This window comes from Notolepis coatsorum (assembly GCF_963971535.1).
Source record: "Notolepis coatsorum genome assembly, chromosome: 19".
Lineage (NCBI taxonomy): Eukaryota > Metazoa > Chordata > Actinopteri > Aulopiformes > Paralepididae > Notolepis > Notolepis coatsorum.
The window spans coordinates 56,247,471-56,260,091 of NC_140183.1; the positions used below are offsets into that span (position 1 = coordinate 56,247,471).

At 43.2% G+C, this 12,621-nt stretch overlaps 1 protein-coding gene across 1 annotated transcript; it reads left to right on the forward strand.

The window, feature by feature from the left end:
* Positions 1-3,405: 3,405 nt before the first annotated feature.
* On the forward strand, positions 3,406-12,321 carry rab42b (RAB42, member RAS oncogene family). The gene is made up of 2 exons (XM_084335830.1): positions 3,406-4,294; positions 11,290-12,321. Exons 1-2 carry the CDS (start codon positions 4,077-4,079, stop codon positions 11,726-11,728), a joined length of 657 nt encoding a protein of 218 aa, XP_084191956.1. The 5' UTR covers positions 3,406-4,076; the 3' UTR covers positions 11,729-12,321.
* Positions 12,322-12,621: the final 300 nt, after the last annotated feature.

Here is a 12,621-nt window from a genome sequence, read left to right on the forward strand (position 1 = left end):
TCATATATGTGGACGTTCTGGATATCAGTAATATCCAGATATTTGAGCCTTCGTCACAGTTTAATGTTCATCTGGGATGAGCGTTCTCTCGGACAATGCGGATGGAGAAGTGAATTTTATTGGGAAAATTAGACGAGGATACCCTGCCTACACTACTTTATATTCTCGGATTCTCCCATATTTCAACATGATTTCCATGCTTCCAATAGTTTTTAGTGCAGTGGGACATATTGATCCAATGGGAGGTGTAGGTGTGATCCAGTGTAGGCAGATATAGTGATGAGGCCAGCATGACACACTATATCCTTCTTCATGTCAAATCAGTTTAGATATCAGGAAACTATGCACAAGACTGCTGGCTGCTGAGGATCAATAATGTAACAGTCTGGTGACCTAAAGAAGAAAGGTCCATGTGTTAGATTATAGGTTACGCAGATATACTGTAGTCATCTGTTGGTCCAAGCTGAAATAGAAAGCTGAGAATAATATATGAAAACCAAAATTGTACAACTGAAAGTAAGACCCAAAGTTGACATCATTAGTTTGTAACTAGAACGTCAATAAGTAGCTTATACATTATTGCAAAATTACACCCCCACCCCAGGAAAACCAGTTCAGACACATGGGTTTTGCTTCTCTGTTTCAAGTTTATATTTTCACTTCTCGTGGTCTGATGGTGTGTGTTAAAACAGAGCTTGTGACTTTAGTGCAGATATTTAGTTTTTAGGCATACGCATAATAGGGCTCATTTACAGAATAGTTAAAAATGGTTAAGCATGCATATAACTTATATATATAAGTTCAACAAGCAATCCCAAATTAGAAAGGTTTCATTGCAAAATGTTATATCCATTTAGGGAGACAAATGGTTCCCTATTGCTCAATATTTTTTTAGAAAGTAAATGATTGGGTTAAACCCTTCTTGCATGCAAAGGCTTTAAGATGGCTTAAAACTTAGAGGCAAAGTATCACCTCCCCCTCTTCCCTACCTCCATCCTCCACTTGCACTTAATACTGTTGAACTTCATCTTGCAAAAAAAAGAAATCTTTGTAGTTAGTATTTCTTCATTGTTGGCCACTTTTATTTTCAGACACTTATTCTGGTGGCAGGCAATTTATGATTTTTTTATACTGGTGTTGGATGTTTGTGATAAAAGGATTTGAGCTTATTCTACTATTGTAGAATAAGTTATTGCTTGTAAGTTGGTATAGATAAGAACATGCCTAACGACAGAAAGAAGGCAAATAATATTCCATGGTAAGTATCACTTCAATGCCCAAATTTTTTTTGTAAGAGTTGGTACGTACTTCTTTTTTTCTGTTAATTTCATTCATTTGTACTTTTCCAGTGGAACGGCTAGCTTGGGCCCACAATATTTCTTGTCAACTATTGATATTTACCATTTAATTTATGTTTATGTATACAATATTTGAAGATGACATGAAATATAGGCCAGTGTGTCAGTATCTCAATGTGATAAATGCTTATCTTCAAAATGTGTACAATACATACATTATTAAGTATGTACAATACCACATTCTGTCTGTTGAAAGTTGGCTTATATTCTATGTTAACATAACAATTTAGATGGTTCTTTTTGTTTGAGGCTTTGGCAGGTCACTGGAGTTTACAGCCCAAGTGTTTATAGCCCCACTGCTACTCTCAAACAGAGGCTTGGGATAATGAATTCACTTCATCTACATTACAGTAATTCTATTTGGCCGCCCGGTTCAAAAGCTTACCAGACTATGATATTTTGCCGTAAACAACATTTAATCAGCTCATACAATTCTCAGCATTAATGAGTGTACTTACAACTATTTGTATTTACCTGTATATATTTACAAAAAACATACGTCACAGCTAGGTAGCTATCCAACTGGCAGGGTAATGTTTACAAAAGATGTTTGGGTGATTTTAAGTTTTGAAGCAGCAGTTTCAAAAATTAAAAAGGTCAGATTGACATGCAATATGTTGTGCACATTCATGACCCCAAGAGGACTACATTTTGGTGATCCCATGACCTTCTCTTTAGTGCCACCATCAGGCCAAACGAGATATCTCGGAAAGTAACGGCCGGATTACCATAGAATAATGCTGTGCACATACGTGACCCCAAGAGGAAGACATTTTGTTTTATTTTGGTGTCCCCATCACCTTTCCCCTAGCACCCCTGTCAGGCTAAACCTTTCATTTTCAAAAGAGCGTGCGGTCAGAAATATTGCTGTGAATATGCATGACCGCTAGAGGGAGAAACCCTTTTTAAAAAAAATCACAACACAACAATAACAATCACAATACAATAATATGATAATACAAGGGACACCACAAGACCATACTTCAACAATATTAACTACAATAACGATAAGACATTCAGAAATAATAAAAATACAAAGTACAAAAACAGCAACAGTAACAGCACTAATAATGATACAAAACAAAAGGAAATAATAAATACAGATCTAAACTTAACTAATAAATACAAAATACAAATATACCAAATAAAAATTTAAACAAAAACACACCACAAACACAAAAGACATTAGACATTAGACATACATCCCCCCCCCCCCCCCTAGAGGGAGAAACCTGTTGATTTTGGTGACCCCTGTGACCTTCCCACCAGCACCACCATATGGATTTATAGCCTGGGTCTATTGAGACTGGCAACTGTTGTTTCTGTCATCTAGCAGTTAATGTGTTGCATGTGAAAGTAATGGCAACGTGGGGAGATTGTCAGGCCTTGGTGGAGGTCTCTTAGTGCATATTGTCTAGTTGTAATCTAATAACTACAACCAAGGCTCTTCCCCCAGCATCATGTGAGGAGAGCTTGACGTCATCACTAAATATAGCCGAACCCCAAACAAACCCTTGCAGGAAAAAAGTTTGTATCCTGAGCTTTTCTACTGCAGTTTCCCAGGGGGCCTAGAGCTGTATTGTTGTCAACTTCCCTTTTTCGAATAGTAGTGTACAGTAGGCTATTTGGGAGTTGCCACAGAACATAATGACTCAAAGGCATCCTGCATGAGCAACTAACTGTGTAAACTTACTGAACTATTACTTGATATGCATACTTACTTACTGATGAGTGATGACACAAACTTGTGAGATGGACAACAGGAAATAGCAAGGCTTGCCTTGATATGGTGCTGCATGTTGAAACTAACCCTCATTATCTCTCCCTCTCTCCCACTTCAAGCCCTCCTTTTTATCTCACAGTCCTCCCTTCCTCTTCTCTCATGCCCCTCCTTTAGTCAAGTATGAACAAGCGAAGTTTGGAAGTCCCCACCCCTCTGTTGCATACACACAATCTCTCTCTCCCTCTCTCTCTCCCCCCCCCCCTCTCTCTCTCTCTCTCTCTCTCTCAGACACACTCATGCACATGTTTATAGCATCGGTCGTGATCAGCAGGTTGGATGAGGACAGAAAAGCAACGTTGAACTCTTTCTTTGTTGGACAACCATTTCCACATACCTACTTTCCATGAGGATCTAGTGAACCAGCCTACACACTCCAGCTCCAGGATCCAGTGACCTGGCCTACACGCTCCAGCTCCAGGATCTAGTGACCCGGCCTACATGCTCCAGGGCTCCAGCTCCAGGAGACGGATTACAGGGTGTTGCCTCATGGTGGTGGGGCACGGGCTGCAGACTCACTCTACCGTATGTGAGACCTACAAGGTGTGGCTGGCTCTGGCTGTTTCTGGACTAATGCGTCTATAGTTTCTACTGGGTGGACTCCTGCGGGCTGTGGGGCTTTCTCAGGGAAGGGGCTCTCTCTCTCTCTCTCTCTCTTTCTCTCTCTCTATAAAGACTCCCCGTCCCTCCACTCCTCCAGCTGCCTGCGGTCTAGCTTCCACATCCCTCCACTCTACACACTACTATCTCCACTCCATCTCTTCATGCTTTGTTGTTCCTCTTCTCTCAGGGCTTCCTGCTTCCCTATCCATCTTTTAGTTCCTTCTTCAAAGCATCTCCACCCTGCACCCTGTCTGTCATCTACCTCCGCTTGATCTCCATCTCTTCACCCCTCCCCCCCCGCGCTTTCCTCACCACCGCCACCCATACGAGCAGCCATGGACCGGACGCTGTGGGAGTACCAGTTCAGGATCATCATGCTGGGCGACTCCACGGTGGGCAAGTCGTCCCTGCTGAAGCGCTACACCGAGGACATGTTCTCAGAGGGCATCAACCAGACCGTGGGGGTGGACTTCTACGTTCACTTCCGGGAGGTGGTGCCAGGGGTCCGGATCAAGCTGCAGTTCTGGGACACGGCCGGCCAGGAGAGGTTCAAGTAAGGGTGTTCACATTACGAAAGGTACCACGTTGAAGGGGAGGAGCGTGTCAGATTACGGGATTAGCACAGAGTACAATGAAATGCAGTTCAGCATCTAACCAGAGCGCAAGGAAGCAACAATGTGCAATGTAATGAACATGTATAAAATATATAGAGAATATGGAAGATATGGTGATATATGGTGATAGATATATGACTAGGTGCAGGAAGAGCCTCCAGGACTCTGATGTAATTGGGTCCTCCCCCACCCATCCCACAGGACAATGTGTACCCGGTGTTTACAATGTATTACCCACTGGCAGGGGCGGAGGCTGATGTTTGGATGTATTACACTGTAAAGTAGGTAATGATGTCAAACCAGTCACGGGCCATGCATTTAATCGTATTAATGCATCATAATATCTATGAATATCATAATCTGGTCTATGTACCTGTATGTAAACACAATATGAAACATAAACTTGCATGAGAAACCAGGATATCTAGTGTCTATTCAAATATATGTGCTAAGTTGATGAAGCACAACTGGTTCTGATTTTCACACTGGAGCTATTCCCTCTATAATGTATAATGTATAGTGACGTGTAACAAACCCCTCCCCTCCCATGTACACCTGGCGTGGTGGAGTGTGGAACATCTAGAGGAGACACCATGTACACCTGGTGTGGTGGAGTGTGGAACATCTAGAAGAGACACCATGTACACCTGGTGTGGTGGAGTGTGGAACATCTAGAGGAGACACCATGTACACCTGGTGTGGTGGAGTGTGGAACATCTAGAGGAGACACCATGTACACCTGGTGTGGTGGAGTGTGGAACATCTAGAGGAGACACCATGTACACCTGGTGTGGTGGAGTGTGGAACATCTAGAGGAGACACCATGTACACCTGGTGTGGTGGAGTGTGGAACATCTAGAGGAGACACCATGTACACCTGGTGTGGTGGAGTGTGGAACATCTAGAGGAGACACCATGTACACCTGGTGTGGTGGAGTGTGGAACATCTAGAGGAGACACCATGTACACCTGGTGTGGTGGAGTGTGGAACATCTAGAGGAGACACCATGTACACCTGGTGTGGTGGAGTGTGGAACATCTAGAGGAGACACCATGTACACCTGGTGTGGTGGAGTGTGGAACATCTAGAGGAGACACCATGTACACCTGGTGTGGTGGAGTGTGGAACATCTAGAGGAGACACCATGTACACCTGGTGTGGTGGAGTGTGGAACATCTAGAGGAGACACCATGTACACCTGGTGTGGTGGAGTGTGGAACATCTAGAAGAGACACCATGTACACCTGGTGTGGTGGAGTGTGGAACATCTAGAAGAGACACCATGTACACCTGGTGTGGTGGAGTGTGGAACATCTAGAAGAGACACCATGTACACCTGGTGTGGTGGAGTGTGGAACATCTAGAGGAGACACCATGTACACCTGGTGTGGTGGAGTGTGGAACATCTAGAGGAGACACCATGTACACCTGGTGTGGTGGAGTGTGGAACATCTAGAGGAGACACCATGTACACCTGGTGTGGTGGAGTGTGGAACATCTAGAGGAGACACCATGTACACCTGGTGTGGTGGAGTGTGGAACATCTAGAGGAGACACCATGTACACCTGGTGTGGTGGAGTGTGGAACATCTAGAAGAGACACCATGCCGTATTGCTCAACGCTGTGACAAAATAGTAAAAGTAGCTAATCTATCTAATTTTTTTCTGGAATTCATTCACTGAGCATTCCAAAACGGCCTGTACCTGTTTGTGTTTCCCCTCCAATCTGCGTGCTCCTTGTGGCTAATCCTGTCTGAGTCGAACTAAACCCTGCGAAACAAAACACTTCTTTACAGTTTCTATTCTACTTTCCCTGAGAGAATGGCATTTTGCTGATGTGGTGAGGTTTACCCCGAAGCAAGAACTGTGTGTATAGAGTTTGTGATAGTTTGTCATTAGCTTGTAGGGACATCCCTTCATCAATATCTTCACTGTGGCTTAGTGGATTCAATTACTTAAGGCGAGACACTACAGGTGACAAGGGTAAAACATTTAACTAATAGATATCACAATGAAACTTCCCCAGTTGATTACTTATATTAAAACAGAACTTTTTTGTATTACAAGTTTTCTGAAATTGTATGTTTAAATATGCAAATTAGGCATGATCTACTTAAATATGCACTAATTTGCATAATAATTCCAGGACAGAAATCTGAACATTGAATAAAGCCATTTTCAAAATTATAGTTTCATTTTGTTGACATATTAGAGCCAATGGTTATTACAGAGGGGATTTTGGATATCTCTTTTTATCACTCCATAAATCAGAAAATACTCAATTCAGTAAATGTTTATGGTAAAATTCCATATTTTGCCATGTTTTTAGGAATAAAATGTGATATAAATCAGGGTATGAATGCGATATCAACAAACCCTTCTGTAAATACCTTCAGAACATAGATATGAATAGAACTGGAAGGTTTGGTGTATGTGAGTGCTACTGAAGTGGAGATTTCTGGCTCAGAGTATGAGGAAAAACTCATTAAAACAAATTTTTGGGAAAACGCCTTCAAAGTTCTGTATTGTAAAATGCCATAACAAATTTTAAACAGCTATTTACAAACACAATACCTAATCAAACCATTAGTAATTGGCAACCTAAACACATGCCTGATAACTGAATAATAATAATGTTATTGAACTGAACAGAACTACACACAGGCTACAAACAGTGTAGTACAGTGTAGTACCCCCTAATAGGCAAACATATTTGAATAGATATCACTATGAAACTTTCCCAATTTGTTATGTACATATAAACTAAGAAAAAATATATTGCAAGTTTTCTGAAATGTATGTTTATATATGCAAATGAGGCACTTCCCCATTAAATATGTGCACATTTATGGATGCAATAAGGCAAAATGAAGTCAAATAAACAACTAAATGTGTGTTATTGACGTTTTATTGTCACTAGTTTCATAGAAGACATGTTTAGGAAGCAAAATATAACAAAATCTCAAAATCAACAAAAAAAAAAGTATATTTGCCTATTCACCTGGGGTGTCTCGCCGGGGAATTGCATATTTCTTGACATTTCCATAATTGGCAAGAGAGAAGACAACTGTTGTTATAACTGAAGCTCTCGCTCTCTCTCTCTCTCTCTCTCTCTCTCATCTCTCTCTCTCTCTTCTCTCCTCTCTCTCTCCTCTCTCTCTCCTCTCTCTCTCTCTCTCTCTCTCCTCTCTCTCCTCTCTCTCTCTCTCTCTCTCTCTCCTCTCTTCTCTCTCCTCTCTCTCTCTCTTCTCTCTCTCTCTCTCTCTCTCTCTCTCTCTCTCTCTCTCTCTCTCTCTCTCTCTCTCTCTCTCTCTCTCTCTCTCTCTCTCTCTCTCTCTCTCTCTCTCTCTCTCTCTCTCTCTCTCTCTCTCTCTCTCTCTCTCTCTCTCTCTCTCCTCTCTCTCTCTCTCTCTCTCTCTCTCTCTCTCTCTCTCTCTCTCTCTCTCTCTCTCTCTCTCTCTCTCTCTCTCTCTCTCTCTCATGTGCAAGGCTCTGTACATAACCTGCATGAAGGTCAGAAACATCAGGTCCCTGCAGGACGTCAGGCAGCATCAGTGGCAGGGGGTGCTGGGTGATGGCAGCACTGCTAGCTTTAGGTGGAGTTTTTTTTTACAAACAGATACTGCCTAAGAGGTCAGGGCCCTATTCCCCGTACCTGGTTCAACTAAGTCGATCAAGAGTCCCATTATCCAGATTCAGTTAACCCGATGTTTGAAGCCGGGATTTTCCTGTTCCTCGAAGGTGGATTCAGTCTCGTTAACTCGAACCAGACTTGAGACCCAGGATAAGTGCGCACGGCCGCTTCAGTTGAAAAGCCAGCACTTATCGATAGCAGAGATCCTGATTTTCTAACGGCATTGATTGATTAATTGATTTAAAACTTTATTAACAGATTGCAGTACGGCTCAATCGCCTCGCCGACCAAGTTAAATGCGTTATCTATAGGCTAATTTTAAGTCCCTCATTACCTCAATCAATCAGATTATATTCTTTAAACTTGCCTGCTGGCAGTAGGTTTATGGATTGAATAATCAAATGAGATCTTGCTAGCGAAAATAATGAGTTAAACTGTTATACAGAATAAGGATACGGCTCTCTTACCCATTGATTGATGTATGGTGGATCTTTTACTTATCTGCACTGTGGTGTAACGGTTTCTGCTTTTGACTTTCACGCAGACGGCCCGGGTTCGAATCCTAGTCTTTTCCTTCTTTTTGCAATGTAGGAATAATTCAATTTGGTGCACGTTGAGAGCTATATAAAGAATGACATCCTCAATGCATGTAGATTTATAATATTTTAACTTAAAACTAGGCTACTTTTGCGTATAATCATTAATATTATATTCCAAAAAATTATATTGGAAACGCTGGGTTTCGAACACCGGTCGCCCGGTTGCCAGGATTGAGCACTACCGCTGCGCCACTGTGCCAGACGGGATAGATTCATTGTTTATCCATTAATGTATGAGAGACCCGTGTTTAGAATATTTTTTCTTTTGAATGAAGTTTTATCTCTTTATTCTCAAATGCATTAATGTGACGTCAACGGCTCATTCAATTTCTCAAATCCGTCAAACAGCGCATCTCATCAGATATTTTAATCCCAGTTACAATATCACACAAAATCCACAATCCATGCATAGACACTTCAATTTTATGCTTGAATGAAACACAATCCGGGCGCTCCGTTAAGCAAATCTACAGCGGAGGATATATGAAACTAATCAGAGCCAAACGGCCGTTTCATTCATTAAAAATATCCCCGCGGGATTCACATTTGCAATGCGCCGTTATTAAAATAACCACATGCAGCGTGTATCGCGACTCCGAGCGCCGTATATGACGTGCATTATTTTATTTAGGACAAAGTAAATCAATAGGCTCAATATGATTTATTATCAGCATTTAGTTCTATTATTATACATTTCAGAAGCCCCCTCTAGGAAAACGAAGCACAGAAACATAATTCAGAATGGTATAATGGGATCTAGACTGTGAGAATCATTTCAGGAAGCGAGCTGTCATTTATTTGCGGGGGCGTGGCCATGGTTCATCCAGCTAACTGAAGTTAACCCTGCTCCCGACCAGGCTCAAACTTTTTGATCTGTTGTCATGGTGATTTGGACAATCGCGCGTCGGGGAATGGGAAGGTCCGGCTTAAGTCAGGCTTGACTGGAAATTATCCGGCTAACTCAGTTATCCAGGTACGGGGAACGGGGCCCAGGGGACCTACAGTGGAGGATAGCGCATGGGGTGTTGGCAACGAATCGGTTCCTGGCTTGGGTGGATCCAGGGGTGGGTGATGGGTGCCCCTTTTGCGGAGTATCTGAGACTGTAACCCATGTTTTCCTAAAGTGTCAAAGGATCAATAGGGTGTTGTGGTTCCTAAAAGGGTTGTGTGTGAAGCTGGGGGTGATGTTCTGTGTGGAGAGTTTCATCCTCGGCCAAACATATTCATTACGTAACAAGGTTGTGAGCGTTTTACTGAACTTTGTTTACGGGCAGGCTAAGTTAGCCATTTGGTCCTACGGAATCGGTGCCTATGCTGAGGGGTATGATTTCTGCACGCCTTAGATTAGAGTTCATGTATTTCTCACTGAGACATAATGTTGATGCGTTCGTGAATGCTTGGGGACTGGGGAATGCAATGTGTACTGTGGGGGAGGAGGGGCTGAACATATGCATTTGAATGTCAAGTGGTTTTTATGTGCTGAAGGAAGTTTTTGGGGTTTGTTGGGGTGTTTGTGGGTGTGTGTGTGTGTGTGTGGGTGTGTGTGCGAGTGTGTGGGTGTGTGTGTTGTTTTTATGAAGATGCCGTGAGATTTTTGTGTCTCTACTGACTGTTTTTAGTTGACATGTTTTAATAAAGAACATCAAAAGTCAAAGTCTCTCTCTCTCTCTCTCTCTCTCTCTCTCTGGGGTATGTCTTTTCCTCAGCTTACCTGGAAAGCTCAAGTGAAAACAACTAGCCTTGATCAATAGTATAGAAGTATAATATAGAATAATACATTATATAAATATATAGATAAATGTGTGTGTGTATAAATGAATGAACCTAAATATGCAATTTAACTGATATACAAAATGTATTTATTTATGTTAATTTAATTGTGTTGATGTTTCCAGTTCTGCAAAACAAGTATGTATATTTTGTTTGGTTTGGTAAACATTGCACTTAGTGTACTGTATGTGTGTAGGGGCAGGTACAATAAGAATAGTCTTCTTCCTGTTCCTTTCGGCCATGGAATTAAGTGGAGCATATTAAGTGAACTATGTACTGTTGGACTGTAACAATTCCATGTAAGAATAAATAAAAATGAAATGAAATAGCTGATCCTTTGCTCATTGTAATTGGAAATCTGTTGCTGCATCGGTAGCTTCATCTGTCTGACCCCGGCACTAACCAGGGAGGTAGCTTCATCTGTCTGACCCCGGCACTAACCAGGGAGGTAGCTTCATCTGTCTGACCCCAGCACTAACCAGGGAGGTAGCTTCATCTGTCTGACCCCGGCACTAACCAGGGAGGTAGCTTCATCTGTCTGACCCCGGCACTAACCAGGGAGGTAGCTTCATCTGTCTGACCCCGGCACTAACCAGGGAGGTAGCTTCATCTGTCTGACCCCAGCACTAACCAGGGAGGTAGCTTCATCTGTCTGACCCCGGCACTAACCAGGGAGGTAGCTTCATCTGTCTGACCCCGGCACTAACCAGGGAGGTAGCTTCATCTGTCTGACCCCGGCACTAACCAGGGAGGTATCTTCATCTGTCTGACCCTGGCACTCCACCAGGGAGGTCTTGTGATGAAAGACTCACTTGTAAAGGTCATTTTTGTCTCTCTCCCTCCCCCTCCCCCTCCCTCTCTCTCTCTCTCTCTCTCTCTCCCTCGCTCTCTCTCCATCCTTCCTTCCATCCCTCACCATATCCCTCCCAGGTCAGTAACCCGTTCCTACTACCGTAACTCTGTTGGGGGCCTGCTGGTTTTTGACCTGACCCAGCGGGCGTCATTTGACCACGTGAAGGACTGGCACGCGGAGGTGTGCGAACGGGTTCAGCCCCATAAAGTGGCGTTCCTCCTGGTGGGGCACAAGAGCGACCGGGACGACCAGGGGGAGAGGGTGGTCAGCTGCGAGGAGGCCGAGAAGCTGGCCAGCCAGCTGGGAATGCCCTACGTAGAGGCCTCGGCCAAGAGCGGCCAGAACGTGCTGGAGGCGTTTGAGCTTCTCACTCGGAGGGTCTACCAGGGTCTCCTGAGTGGGGAGATAGAACTGCGAGATGGCTGGGATGGGATCAAGTGCTCCGGTTCACGGCCACTGCAGTCTCAGGGAGGCGCCCCGACTCAGCCTGGCAAGGGCGGCAAGTGCTGTCGTTAAACTGTGAGCCAGCGGTGGAACCTTCATGGATTCATGTTGTTGTCGAACCAAAGCTGAGGCTTTGGGAATGGACAGACTTTACAGGTGGATTATTACAGACTGCAACAATAAATATGAAACGTTTTGTTGTTTGTAAATCTAGCTAACCTTCTATGAAATACCATGACTGACGGGTGATGAGGACAAGTGCAATCTACTGGACTGTATTAAACCAATGAGAATATGGAAATACAGCCATAGACCGGTACAATAGCATTTTCATGTTGGTAATAAACAACAGTTGTTCCAGTTCCAACATCCGGTCAGCAACATTAAAAAATAACTGATGATCACTTCTGCGTTTTAGCAACTGTTTAAATTTGTTGTAGGATCTTACTGCACATGGGTGGGTTTCCAAGGACCAGTACAAGTCATGCATGCATACATATTGTGTTATTGTTTTGAGACATTGAAATGGTACAGAAAAAGGACCAGAATCGTGTGGCTGCAATAGCTGAAATGTCTCACTTTCCTTTTTTTAATTAGTTTTTTAGATTAATATTTTCTGATATGTAATATCTTATGTAACAGACAATAAAGCAGGCAAACGTGAAGGTTGGTGTATTTAATCGTGTGAGTTCCTCAGAAGTACAGCTTCCCAGGCAGCAGGAATCATGTTCTCTGATGGGAGATGACAGGAAAAAAGGCGACCAGCAAGCAATGGGCACTGGGGCAACAGCTTCCTTCAGTCGAATAGGAGCTGGATAGTGCCTCCTCCAATCCAACAGTAGCCAGAGCTGTTGTCCCTGCCTCATTCCATCCAGTAGTAGCTGGGGTCAACCCCCTAATTCAATTAAATAGTAGCTGGGACCACTGCCTCATTCGGCATGATAGTTGCTGGGGCTGCAGTCACC

Coding starts and splice junctions, on each gene's coding strand:
- rab42b (XM_084335830.1), top strand. CDS start 4,077: ATGGACCGGACGCTGTGGGAGTACCAGTTCAGGATCATCATGCTGGGC. Junction 4,295..11,289: donor GCCGGCCAGGAGAGGTTCAA/GTAAGGGTGTTC, acceptor TATCCCTCCCAG/GTCAGTAACCCGTTCCTACT.